The sequence below is a fragment of the Eucyclogobius newberryi genome, unplaced genomic scaffold (assembly GCF_026437365.1).
Source record: "Eucyclogobius newberryi isolate DKJ021-1_F unplaced genomic scaffold, fEucNew1.0.hap1 SCAF_8, whole genome shotgun sequence".
Taxonomy (NCBI): Eukaryota; Metazoa; Chordata; class Actinopteri; order Gobiiformes; family Gobiidae; genus Eucyclogobius; species Eucyclogobius newberryi.
Window position 1 is genome coordinate 20,222,224 of NW_027316500.1, and position 14,555 is coordinate 20,236,778.

The 14,555-nt window shown below is 41.3% G+C and overlaps 1 protein-coding gene across 15 annotated transcripts; it reads left to right on the forward strand.

The window, feature by feature from the left end:
• The first annotated feature begins 483 nt into the window (after positions 1-483).
• Positions 484-11,601, forward strand: LOC140351589 (pleckstrin homology domain-containing family A member 1-like). Of its 15 annotated transcripts, none has more exons than XM_072437469.1 (14): positions 484-637; positions 3,371-3,546; positions 4,848-4,904; positions 4,985-5,030; positions 6,086-6,183; positions 6,263-6,394; positions 6,775-6,915; positions 7,001-7,069; positions 7,455-7,519; positions 7,644-7,707; positions 7,833-7,922; positions 8,722-8,795; positions 9,399-9,473; positions 10,212-11,601. In XM_072437469.1, exons 2-14 carry the CDS (start codon positions 3,406-3,408, stop codon positions 10,420-10,422), a joined length of 1,263 nt encoding a protein of 420 aa, XP_072293570.1. In that variant the 5' UTR covers positions 484-637; positions 3,371-3,405; the 3' UTR covers positions 10,423-11,601. The 15 variants fall into 15 exon arrangements, 13 of the variants coding, with proteins under 13 accessions (XP_072293570.1, XP_072293574.1, XP_072293572.1 ...); XM_072437473.1 differs by having other exon boundaries at positions 8,722-8,762; XM_072437471.1 differs by having other exon boundaries at positions 6,778-6,915.
• The last annotated feature ends 2,954 nt before the right edge of the window (positions 11,602-14,555 follow it).

Here is a 14,555-nt window from a genome sequence, read left to right on the forward strand (position 1 = left end):
GGGATTCTGCTGGGACAATGTTCTCTTAAGCTTTAAGAGGGGTTAGGCCCCGCTTAGGCCCCGGTTAGGCCGGGCGACTCAGGAGGAGGCTATAGCCTATAGAACCATGTTCATGCTATTTCTGAATTTGTTAGGATTTTTGTCAGGGCCAGAAGATACGCCAAAAAGGGCATGTAAAACATGGGTTGATCTGGTTTGAGTAGACGCTGATGTGACAATATCAAACACTAGAGGGCGCAAAGCACACACATGTCCAAAACTATGGGCCTACTTTACTTTGAGAAAGAGAAAATAATTGTCGTCAAAAATCCATGGAAGTAAAGATACATGTTCAAATCCCACTCTGTTCTCAAGAAGAAAGAAAGCCTCCTCGTCTATCTTCCCCCCACATCTTACTCTCACAATCACAAGCATGTGCTCAAAACCGAAACAAAGTGAAATGGAGCATGTCAAAGATGAGTGAGCGCCACAGACGCTCATGTGTCTCACACCCACACACGCTGCGTGTGCGCACAGGGGCCACAGCAGGCGGAGCACCAGGCGGAACACATCGCTGCTGTGAGCTCGGATCATGGGGGAGATGGGTTGAGGGCTGCGCACCTCGAAGTACACATTTGTCTGAAGAGGCTGGAGTTGGGTAAGTGTGATCAAGAGTTATTAGACCGTGACACCCACTTCCGTGTTTACAGTAAAAGCGTAAATACTGTGGCACCGTGAGTAGCATCAGCGCGGTGTTAGCTTAGCCTTGACTGCACTTCTGTGGCTGGTCTGAAACACTTGATAATTAAAGGTTTTCCAACTCGTTTTTTGGCAGTTATTAAGCCGTGTCCATGTTTTAAACGGTTCAATAGATCCGTTTGTCCTGTAATGTAAAGTAAACATGGTGCTTTGGTTTACTGTGCTCATTTGGCAGTGTGCTAGCTCTGACTGATGCTGATGCTAACTGTGGCACTGACTTCTAAACTGCAAGTGATGTCTGATATGAGTTTAGCACATCCAAGGCATTGCACACGCGGGTTATAGTCTTGAATGAGCACTGTTGCTTTGTCACGTTTATAATTGACGAGTTATTGGATTGTTATTGGAGTTTTTTAAGCACCGTTATGATAAGCTACTGGTCCTTTCTGTGTTCATGGCCTGTCCACTGTGAAGCCAGCTGTCTGCAAGTGATGACAGGCAGTGGCTTAAGCAGATGGAAACAGGGCCATAATATTTTACAGCACCACTTTCTGAGTTCAAGTTGCCCTGCTTTATTATACTGTGGTTCTGACTCGTTGTAATAAATCCTTATCTTTTATAAAAGTACCAGATGTAACAGAGATGCGTATTGTGATACTTTGTGAGTTCGACACTTCTTAACCTACAGACTGCTGCTTTGAGGCTGCATCTGAGGAGCTGGAAATGTGACTTCATCATAGGACACTTGATATATTCTGATATTGAAGACAGTGTGAACATTAAATGTGTTTTGTTATTCTTTGTCAAAACATAATTTTAGTTAACTTTAACACCAGGTTCAAGGGATATCCATTAATCAGGACACGTATTGTATCAAGTTCTGTGTATCGGGATTCAGATCGTATCGTGGACCTTGTATCGAGATATTTATTGTATTGTATTGTATTGTATTGTATTGTTAGGTACGACGCAATACAGTCACACCGGGGAGTGGGGCCATGCAACTAATATCAACAGCTGACAATGCTCACTCACTGATATGATGGAGTAATCATGTTGTGGGAAAGTAACTTGACACTGTAACAATGTACTTTACCAACCAGACGAACTGTGTTAGTATTCACGTGGCAAAGTATAACCTACATTCACAGTGTAGTTAACAATGAATGGATTTTTTACTGGCATTGTATATTGCTCTGTGTCCTGTGAGGTCAATCATCACATCACTTCCCTCTCTACCCTTAGTTTGGATTTGGATAGGTTTGAGACTTGTTAATGATAAAATTGACTGTTGTACACCGCTGTTTGCGTATGCTAAAAAGCATTTATATGTAGCTCAGTTGGTCTCCTTTGGTCAGAGGGTTAGCCCACTGAGCTGCATGTTGGCAGTTCAACCTTTGATCGCTCAGTTAAATGCTGTTGTTTTGTCCTCAGGCAAGAGGCTCAACCTGCCTCATACACACACCGTCTGCGTGAAAGGCTAAAGTGCTTTTTGAGTGTCTTGAAGGTGGGAAAGCACTAAACAAAATGTGACCATTTTCACCATTAGATTCTACCCTCCTAGACAGCTACAGTATATCAGCACTGAAATGTTGAATCATGTGTAACAGTATGTGTACTGTATGTACTGTATGGACTGGAGATAACCGCTGTTGCCTGTGTGTCATATAGGATGGCCCTGCACAGTGTTGCACTCTACCCAGTGTCCATATACAACAACAAGACCTTTTGTCCGTTTCTCGCCCCATCCACCCACACAGAGGCCTGCAGAAAGAGAGCCTTTATCTGGGCTTCCCAGAAGACATTCTCACTTGCAAATTTAAACTTTTTTACAACATGACAGGAATGAAAATCCAACTTCTATATTTATCAACTAATTGCCGTTTCTATTTATTGAGCTATATAAAATGCTTAACCAGTGGTTCTAAACTGATCAGGCTTCAAGACCGACTGCAACCTGTAATTTATATTTGTTGAGACATTTATCGGTATTTTCTTAAGTCATTTGAGAAGTGAGTCCAGTTCTTGATTGGTTGTGGCAGGGGGTTCCAGAGGGTCGGCGAGACCCCGAAGGTTCAGTGCAGATTCTGGTGTTCATTCTGGAAGTCAGGATTGTTTGATCATGATAATTTGATTAAAAACCCCATTTACAATGAACCATTTTGCTATGAACATAAATGTGTTGGCTTTCTGCACGGTAAGCATCACTTGTCTTCGGGGTAGGGGTGATGATTGGCCCTTTTTTAGTATGAAAGTCTCTTGCATTGAATGGGCTTTAGAGGATGCTCAGCTCAGCTGTGACGGGCAAGAGGAGGAGACAGAAGGGGCTGGTCAGAGGCTTGCCAAATGGAATCGCAGGAGCAGGGAGGAGGTGGCACAGAGAGACGGGAAGGTTGGCACACAGGGGCAGTTCGAGGTAGAAAGACAAAAAGTAAGCAATTTTGTAGGTGAAAGAAGAGGGGACGATGTGGCAAAAGGGAGAACATTTATAAATAGAAATATTCTGTGTTGTGGTTTGAGGCATAATTATGCATATTTAGTCATTTGTCTTAAAGTTAGACCTGCGCCTATAACAATGGTGCCCAAACATCACCAGTGATGCAGTATTCAGTTGTAAAGCGGTAAATGCATGACGTGTACATTTTAGTACTGTTTCTGCCATAACTGATGTGTGTATTCCTTGTGACTTTAGGAATAGTCTGTGGTCAGTGCTCCCCACACCCACCCATGCCTTACGTGGACCGGCAGAACCGCATCTGTGGTTTCCTGGACATCGAGGAAAATGAGAACAGTGGCAAGTTCCTGCGGCGCTACTTTATCCTGGACACACAACAGGGCAGCCTGGTCTGGTTCATGGACAACCCACAGGTAAAGTACATGCTTCAAACAACAAAGGGCGATTCATGGTCCAGTTTTAGTGAAAGTACAAACTAGTGTGTTCAGCAGCCTTGTTTGCTTTTTGCAGTTTGATGTTAACTTTTATAATTGTGCCTTGTTCAGTGTTAGAACATTTTAGGAGCACTGTTGCATGAAGTATTTATGAACCATGCAGTGAGGAGATTTATTAATAATTTATAAGTCTCTGTTCTTTTTATAGATGATAAAGATTAAAAATTAATGTTGTAAAATCCCCAATTTGTATTTCAAATCTTCATCAGATATTGGGGTAAAATTATGGCAGTATAATTACTACTGTTTACTTACTTTTATAAAAGTACAGTGATATTCTTATTCCTGGAACCTTTCCACATTATGAGCACAAACTTAAATAAATTGTATTGTCATTTTTTGTGAAAGAGCAACTCACAGTTGTACACAACTGTGAAGTAGAAGGAAAATTATACATGATTTCCAGATTTAAAAAAAAAAAAAAAAGTGCAGTGAGTATTCAGGCCCCCGAGTCAATTCTTTGTGGAACTGCCTTTCACTGCCATCACAGCTGGAAATCTTTTTGAGTATGTCTACCAGCTTTGCTCATCTACAGACTGACATTTTTGCCCTTTCATGATGGAGAGCATTTGTGAACAGCAGTTTTCAGATCTTGAGATCTTGCCAGATTTGTGTAGTGCACGATGAATTGATGTCCTGTGGACACATTCACTGTGTAAGTTTGGTGGTTGGCCATGTCTTGGTAGGTTTGTAGTTGTTCCATACTCTTGCCATTTCCAGATGATGGATTGAAAAGTACTCTAACCTTGCTATGAACTTCTCCACAACGTTATCCCTGACCTGTTTGGTGTGTTCCTTGGACACAACCTTCTCTGAACAAACCTCTTTGGCCGTCACAGAACAGCTGCATTCATACTAAGATTAGATTACACACATGTGGACTCTTGAACCATTAGGTCAACGTTCAATCTTTCAGCAAACATAAGTCAAATGATAGCAATTTGTATTCATATTTTCAAATCTGGGAGTCATGTACATGTATCATTTTCCTTCCAGTTTACAAACTTGTGTTACACATACGCATAAAAGGCTCGTGATCATGACGTGACAAAATATGGAACGGTTCCAGGGGTGTGAATTCTTTGGAAGCTACTGTAATCTTGTCACGTACAGGATTGTCTGAAATACCAGCTCGAACAATGTGCAGGTGTAAAAGCAATTTGTCTGTAACATGTTCAACACATTATTCAATTCAACTCTTGAATTAATTTGTTTTCCAGAACTTGCCTGTGGGAGCGGAGTGTGTCGGCTCCCTCAAGCTCACGTACATCTCCAAGGTAACTGAAGCATGAATGGAGTTGGTTTAAGTGTAAAATAATGCTTTGATGTGCTTACAACACTCATCTCTCTCTGTCAGGTCAGCGATGCCACCAAGCTGAGGCCCAAGGCAGAATTCTGCTTTGGTAAGATCCCCAAAAGCTATTCTGCTTTCATGAAAAGCTGTGGTTATTTTTTTAAACATTTCAGCAGCAGACTTGGACGAAACTAGATAATGTAGGGTTTGTTTTAGTTGACAAGCAACAAATTCCAACAGATGGTAGTTTCCTTTAAGTCATGAGACAAGAGACAGTTGTGTAGCAGCATTGTTGTAATGTTTGTAACCTAACCTTTGCTGAGCCAATTATATATTTAATGTTTGTCTATCTATATGCCTTTTATTCTGAGTGAACTTCCAACATTCTAGTACAAAAAGGATTGATTTTTTTATTAGTAGAACAATAAAAATATGTCGTTTCTAATGGGACCATTTTTGAGTCATTTTCACTGTACTGTGTCCTCCCACTAGAAGGTCAAAACGAGACCACAAATACAGTGTATATTCAGTCGCAGTTGCATGTCCTACACCCACCAGTTTTACTTGTCATCTGTTCATGTCGTGTAGTCTTACATTATAGACAGGAAATGATGAACACACACACAGGCGGTTTAAGCTACAAAACTGGAACATTTGAAGAGAGTGTAAGTCCTCTTACATATTCACCAGTGGATCAGTGGTTCTCAAACATTTCACACTAAGTACCACCATGAAATATTTGTCCTTCCGAGTACAGCCAGATCCAAACCATGTCTCAAATAGCTTCACACAATTGCTGTAAGCCTAAAGAAGGACAAAAATAGGGGATTAAATTGTTTCTGAATTCAGCAAATATTTGAAATGCAGAGGAATCCCCTCATCACGGTTTGAGAACAACTGCCCCTGACCTTTTTTTATATATATATCTTGTTCCGCTTATTCAGGGGGAGTGCAGCATGAGCGTGCAAGTGTAGAAACGTGTAGTTCAGCCAACATGACATTATGAGGTGGATAAGACTAAGACTAAGGTGCATTCTGTTCTCATTTGTAATATCAAACCTTGAGACGAAATGTTACACACAATATATGTTCTACATTGTCCGTCACTTCAAGAACCACAACTTCCTCATGTCCTCTGTTTTTTGCTGTTTCTTTTTTGTTTAGTGATAAACGCCGGGATGAGAAAGTTCTTCCTTCAAGCCAACGATCAGCAAGACCTCGTGGACTGGGTCAACGCTCTCAACAAAGCAACTAAGATCACAGTGAGCCCATACACGATGCATTGTTCATAATTCGACACACAGTAAGTAACAATTACCACGCACCGCCCCAACATTTCAGGTGCCAAAGTCGTCCGACGCCCAGCACAACTCCGAGAACCAGAGAAGCTTGCCAGACGTCGTAGGAACCAAGAAACAAGTCTCGTACAGGACGGAGATCATCGGAGGAGTCCCCATTGTTACACAGACACAAGTAAAAATAAGATCTATCACCAGAACTAATTATAAAAGAAATACTGATATAATGTGATGTAAAGCGAGGAAACTTGTGCGTAATTAAGTCGAACTATTCACTCATAAACAACTTGCAGGTGGACGTTTAACAAAGCGATACAGTTGTACTGATTAATGTTAACATGGAGATATATTGTGGAACATCAAGTGAAATGTATTGATTATCGCAATGTCGCATCAGATGCTGAGGACATTGTTAAAACAGTCTACGTGTCATTCTTTAATAAATGCTGCATCTTTTATATACAAGTTAAAAATCTTAGTTTGATCTAATTCTGTACAAATGCACATCTGTTTAAAACTGTCATTAATGATGTGGCCTGGACGTCTTTTTTCCAGCAGGAAGGGGCCGACGGAGCAGAGAAAGGCGACCGCGAGTCCATGCAACGCTCCCACAGTCAGCTGCCGTACTTCCTGGGGAGGCCTTCTCAGGAACACGCAGTCATCAAATCTGGATACTGTGTCAAGCAAGGAGCCGTGGTACGATTCTCCAAACAGTCAAAACAATGTGCGTTAATACATCTATCCTTTGGTGTGGAATTGACGTCTTGTTCTTACTTCCCAGATGAGAAACTGGAAAAGGCGCTACTTCCTTCTGGAGGAAAACGCTATGAGCTATTTCAAATCTGACTTGGTAATATCATAAGTCATTTTTCTTTAGTGATATGTTGCTTTGTTTTTCCATTTTCTTGTACAATTGTGTACAAAAGCCCTTCCTGTTAATCTAGTGTAAGCAAGCTGCGACACGTTAAATTCTTTGCATTCACAATACATGTCTTTTCATGTCTTGTTTTTACCCTCTTGGCCCCTTTGTGCCTTAACATCCCACACAGTGCCCTGCTGTGTGACGGCTTTATCCATGTTGCCAAACTATAATCCAAAGACGCACACAAAGCTGTCTGTTATATCAAACATCAACATGAAGATCGTTACCTCGCGCTTTTTTCCCGTAATACAGATGTGATGCACGTCCTGGCTCATGCTGTATGTCGTATACTGAATGTGACTTGTGTTGTCAGGAAAAGGAACCGCTTCGAATGATTCCACTAAAAGAAGTTCACAAAGTCCAAGAGTGCAAACAGAGGTATGACATGTCTTAACACATTGCTATTGTACGCCACTGTCTTTTGTACAGAATATTGTGGTTGCACTGCGATTTAATATGGTATGAACTGTGAGACGATTACATTTTCTTCCTTGGACTGTAGTGATATCATGATGCGGGATAATCTGTTTGAAGTCGTCACCACAGCGAGGACTTTTTACATACAGGTAGGCGCTTGGTGAACTGTGTGGTTGATTCAAATGTTAGTAAATGGGTATAAACCGGCAGAAAGTACTACACGTCTTGTTCCATGTCGTAGTTTTCACCTTTTCTTGCGCGGTTTCCTCTTCAGGCTGACAGTCCAGAGGAGATGCATAGCTGGATCAAGGCTGTGTCCGGGGCTATTGTGGCCCAACGAGGACCTGGGAGATCCGCTGCTACAGTATGTATAATATTCGCCCACTACAGAAGTGTATAAGTTATTCATCTAACACATTCTCGCCGTGTTTGGTCCAGCAAATATTGATGTTCTTCTGGACGTACTCTGGTTTGTTGTCCCGCTCTGAAAGGTCTGGGCACACTACACTAGGACTGCTGTGATATGGTGCTCCTTCAGTTTGACAGCTACATGTACATTTGAGTTCTATTCATGTATTTTTTATTTTGTACAGTACTACCTCACCGTATACCTTGTAGAATCCTGGATAAATAGAAGTGGCAAAAGTGAAGGAGTAGAGCACGCTGAAATTGTGTAATATTTTGACAAGCATGATCATTATGTCATGTATACTATAGTGTATATCAGAACTACAAATGAGGTTTATTAAAGACGCACACAGCTTATAATAGTTCGAGATGAGTCTAATCATCCAAAGTCTGCATGCTTGTGTTTCTACCTCCTGTTTTCTCTCCCCTCACTGTCTTTGGTTTGTAGTGTACTCATCACTCACACAGTAGCACAGCGTTTGTCTCATTTTGCCTTTGTCGCCCAAAGTTGATTTGAATATACAGTAGTATAATGTGCACTGATGCCACAGTACTGACGGTACAGCATTGAACACCTGGCCTCAAACACAGGTGTTTACAAATGGCTCTTTCTCCACTTTGGCTTGTCTTCTCTCTACTCACCTTCTTCCTCAATTGGATTCTTTATCTGTGTCATTGTCCTAGTCTTCCCCCTCGTCCTCCTCTGATGGGTGGACACACCGCCTCTAATCCCGCTTTGCACTGTGTTGTTGCAGATGCGGCAGGCCAGACGGCTGTCGAACCCCTGTTTACAGAGGTATACGTCCCGAATCGGGGAGTGCAGCAGCACGTATGTCCGCTACTCTGAGACTCCCTTTAAACTAAAGCCCACTTTTCCCACTCACTGGCTCCACTGTGGTTTTACAGACAATATGAGCCAATCAGATGCACATCTGATGCTCCTATTTCCAATAACCGCCCCCTGACTTTGGCTGTGATAACCAGAAAAGTGCTCCCCCTTCCCACCTTTTCTTGCCGCTTCAGTTTCTTCATTGCCCTAATGCAGCTTGCCCGTCCTCTGCTGAGCTTGCATTTTGTAAGGTTTATTCTCTCTGCTCTTTTTTTAAGTCACAAAGTATGCTTGATTTATAAACCTTTGTATGCGACAAAAGGCCTCCATAAATCAAATGTACTTCAAGTTATTAAAATGCAGTCATGCTGTAGCTCAATGCAGTATTATTTTCAACATGTGACTAAATGAGTCTTTCATTCTTACAGCATGGTTACAGGATCACCCTTGTCCTTTCCCCATTACAGCAACAGCAAGATCTAAGACCTAAACGCTTCTGAGCTTTAAATGCATATGTTTTGCTGTCCAGCTGAAGCATTGTATAAATGTTAACCTGTGTTTGACTTGTCCATGTGTCTTCTGTGTGGTGCCCTGTCTCTGCAGCCTGCTGCAGCTGTGTACCTGTCTTAGATGTGTGACTTCCTGCTTATCTCTCCTCCTTCCTCCTGTCCGCAGCCTGTATGTTTCTCTCTTCTCATTCTTTACACTTGTTAAATACCTGAACTTATTATGGCCCTGTGTGCAATATTTCTGAGGTGCATGATTTCGGGTTTTCTCAGTTGATTTGAAAACGGATGATTGTGTTGTGAACCGAATAAAAGATGATTGCATCTTAAGGCAAATCATAAAGGCAGCTATAGAATTTTAATCTCATGCTTGCATTGTCTAAGTTACTAACTTTCGCCAGTTATCAATATTGACTACAAACAAAAATGTGAGCCTAAAAATGCATGTAATGATACATGTATCTTGGTCTAACCAATACCATACGTTTACTAACCACTGCACCTGTGCTTCTGCTCTACTTTTGTCTTCTCTTTGGCATGCTCTTTTCTTTTTCAGAGATTAAAATGTGATAGTGAAAAGCTGTGAAATGACGACCACGCACCAGTCCACTGCTTCTTACGACCCTTCATTGCAACCTTTTGAGACTCGAACCCTAAAACCTGCTGACATACTTCAACTACTCCTTCTACCTCTAACCCTTCTACAACTGTTACTACCACTGCTAGCACCATCTCCTCTGCTAACTCTTACCTCCAACTGTATCCACTTCAGGCTTCAGAATCTGCGCTACTAAAGCCACGCCAGGCCACTCATGCTGGTGCTAACCCAAGTTTGTAGCCTTTCATTTCAGGCCACACAGTTCCTCATACCCGATTCACCTTTTACTAATCTGTCTTTTTTTACTGTCAGGAAAACAGCGGCCGCACCACTGCATTCTACCGCACACCCGCGGGTCCCCCCCTCCCTCGCTCGCCCATATCTGCCGTGCCACCATCTTTCCCAGAGTGGGGGTCACGCCCACAGCCTGGCCTGGGACAGCGAGCACTTCATGAGCCTGCTGCCTCGGCCCAGCCATGTACCAGCGCGCCTATCACTGCAGGAGACGCGCCTGGCAAAGTGACGTGCCAATCACCCACCACCTCTACCACTGTAACAGAGCGTGAGGAGTCACCATGGCGACGGAGGAGCAGCTTTGAGCCCATAATGCCTGGACTTCCCCTAAACCTGGATGACGCTGACCTACCCGTGAGTCTGGTCTGAGCCTTGTAGCAGAGTCTTCACTTGTGTTGAATTATTGGTGGGTATATATTTTGAACAGTAAACTATACTTCATTTGAAATGCCCTCAAGAAACAAAAGTATCTCTCTGAACTGTTTGACCCACTCATCACTTACATTGAAAACAGTGTATTTATTGCCCTTCTTGATGTTGATTTAAAGCTTTTATGTACATGTGCCATGAGAATTTAGTGCAACATTATATTCTGTGTTAGCACAAAGAAAAATCTCTTCAGAACAATGCGTGTGCTCCAGGGACTTTTAAACCACATTTTTCCACGGATTTGTATGCCACAATCGCACACAACCACCCCGTTATCAATTTACCTGTTCTGTATGTTAATTCACACCAATACCATATATTAGTACTGGAAATATGTATTATATTAGGGCTCCTCCATTAAAAATATCAACCAGCAGTTGTTTTCAGGGCTGAAAGTCTGCATTAGGGCCTAAAACTAAGTCAGGGCTTACACAGTAATCAAACAAGAGGTAATACAATAATACAAAGTATTGACGTAAACCTTTTCTGCGTGTGAATAAAAATGCCAACAGTATCTTCTTAATATTTAAAACAACAGTGTGTAAATTAGCATACACCTTGGTGTTATTTTCCTCCTCTGGTGGTAGAGATGCAAAACAAACATCCTTGTAGCCTTTTTGAACATAATTTGTCGTATAGAATAGATGATACTGATGGTTGATGGAAGCTAATGTTTTTTAATTTACACCTTAACAATTATTCTCAGTCAAACTTGCGTTCCATAAATACCACTTTTTGTTACCTTTTAAGCTGTGTGGATAATTAACACGTGTATGTTTACTTTTTATTCACTGTTTGTAGCAGGCAGCTTCATTTGTCCCACTAAATTCCTTTTCTTCTACAGTTTTATCATTTTATTGTCTGCTTTTCTGTAACTAATCAAAGCTGAGCAACTCCAACTCTGTACAGTCTGTCATTCTTTGGAACTGTGTCTATTTATTTTATGAATGACTTGAAAGAAATAAACACTGCAAATGTGTCGCCGTATGTTGTATTGAACTAAACACCGTCTCTGAACCCGAGCAGACTGTGGAAAGAAAACGAGACATTACCAAAGAATTCAGGCACAGGACTACAATCATGGTGCCATTTACTGCTTAAAATGGCTCTCAGTCTAAACAATTTATCTCATAGTGACCTCCTCTGCCCCCTTGTGGCGACAAATTATAGTCCACTCATTTTTACCTAACTCTTAAGGAGATGCAAGTGAGTTATATTTTTTTGACATCCTCCACATTTTGAACCGAATCCTAAGCAGTTTTTAAATTAAAGAAAAGCTTTAGGAAAACGTGTACGATTTCAAAAGAGATTTGATTTTGAGCCAGAATTCAGTAGTATTGAATTTTATATTATATTGGATTTTTTTCTAGACAAACATTTTCTGGAAATGTAAACTACCACCTCACTATGGACTGAATAAAAAAAAAAAACTCAAAATCAGAGAAACATTGTAGTAGGCCCGTCCAAACACATTTTCAAAATTGTTTTCAATTGTTAATACGCACTTCCATTTTATACAATTGATTGGCTTGTGCCTTGCGAGGCAGGGAATGGTGTTCTGAGGGTATTACCAGTGGGAAGAATACTTTGAAAATATATTTAGTACATATTGCTGCCATCTCCACTCTTTACCCTTATCACAATGCGACTTTTTGTGTCAAATCTTGTGCTCAGGGTGTTTTAAATCAAACAACAATAATACATCTTTCTTGTACATTTTTAAAAAAGAAAAAAACTGTGAGAAGAACCAGGTGATTGACTGGAGTAACTGTACTTCGCTCTCTCCACAGTCGCATGCAGACTGGCACACTGCAGCCTCTCATTAGGCCTGTACTGTGGAAACTCAGTCTGGTTATGGTTCTCAGGGGCTTCAGATACAGCAGAGCCCTGGAGATCAGACCTCAGTATAGCAGCTTATGTCTGCTCTCACTGCCTCGGCCTCAGAAAGGGTGTTCCTCACTGGGTTCATCTTTCACATACTTTCCCACCATTTCCCTCCTGGTGTCCTCATGCCCTATGGAATTCTATGTTTAAGTTTCAATATGATTTATAGAACTCAAAATGTGGCGGCCTGATTTTTTTATTTTTTTTTGGTTTGCTGATGTCGGTCTGTCCTCTGCTTCCAGTTACAATTACTCTGAGAATGAGTGCCCACACTAGTTTTGAAGCAAGAGTCCCTTAAAGAGCCCAGTCCCATAATCAATCACTTTGTCCCAGGACGTTTTATTGATGTTTTTTAACAGCTCGCTGCAGACGTGTAAACCTAACAGGGGTTGATTGTTCACCTCTTTACCAAGAGCTAAGTAAAAGTCACATAACTGTGAAGTCTCCCTTAGCACCAGCAGTGTCAGCAATGCTTGGATTCAAACTTCAGACTTAGGCTAAATTCTGTTCAATGGAATGAGTAATTAAATATGCAATAAGATTTTACTAAAGTTGGTCTACAAAAGCAAAATATTGGCTACTATAAAATACTCACAATTTCTATGTTTACTATGCAGTACTACTCATTTGAGAGGAGGGGCGTCAGGGAAGGGGCCCTCCAAAAGTCTGTCATCTGAATTTATTTATCACAGAGAACCAGACAATTTCATTCAGCTACAGCCACCCAAACGTGTAACGATCAATATGATCAATGTACCAAGGGCCCAGGATCTTCTGCTTTTTATGAGGTAAAATACAAATAAAGAGAAATGATTTTTTTATTAATAATTGGTATCTCTCCAACTAAATCAAATTAGGTAGTGACTCTTTTAAAGTTATTTCCCCACTAAGTTTCCTAACCAGCTGCATGCCCACAGCTATAGTCATGCCAGCTATGACTAATGCATATTATGAGCAGTAAAACCCATACAGGGAATAGGCCTGCAGAATGCATGGAGGGCTCTGCAGTGTGTAAACATCAGCATTCCACTACTGGTTTACAGTTTCTAATTGGTCATGACGAGTACACTTGGGAAAGGCACCACATCTGCACCTTTAAATGAGTCAGCCACATACACGTAAGTGCTGAGCTGGTGTGGAGCTGACCTTAAGTCTTGAGTTCATATGAGAGGCAACTCCACAAGGAATCTTTGCAAAGATCAACACGCGTTTTCAAAGGACTGTTTACATAAGACACGGGGCTGTCCAGAGGTGAACACAGCACTTCCAACATACAAGTCTTGAGGTTAGTCATGTAAGCGAGGAGCATAATGAAGCAGCCCTATAGATTATTTCTAAACATCTATTCCATATATAAATCTAAAGTAATTTAAAGTTGTGAGTTTGCATGCATTTTCAAACCAAGCATGTATGTTGTCAGGGCAGTATCCTGGAAGAGGCAGAATGTACTCCAGCCACCAGTGTCCAGCAGGATTTTAATGGACCATTATTTTATTTTACTTTGGGGATAATATCTAGGCATATTTTGTTAACTATGAATGAATGAATCAATTTATCAAGCACTCATTCAATCAGGCCGTGTAAATAAAAAATATATAGCTTACTTTGTTTCTGTAGTAGTGCCAGATTTAGGGTGGACTGTGATAAAACTGGGCCGGAAACTTCTTTTCATTTGGTTTCCCTCATGCACGCGCACGCACCCCCCACACACCCGTGCGCACCCACACGCAAAGTTCACCTGCACATTTGCCTCATGTCAGACCTGCTCTTGAGGAGGACCTATTGCATGAGTTGACATGATGTGAGCCGTTCTGGATTGGCAGACTCAACAAACTGTGTCACAGGTCCACACTTTAGTTTATTCTCTTCGGTCATTTGTCAAAAAGGCAAAAACAAAACAACTACCTCGAAATAGCCATAAATCACATCGCAGGTCCCCAAAAGGCTTTATCACCAATAAACAGGAGCCACAGAAGTAGGGATCATCTTCTTTTTTCTTAGCATATGTTTTTTCTTTTCTTTTTTCACCATATCCTTTTGTTATAAATA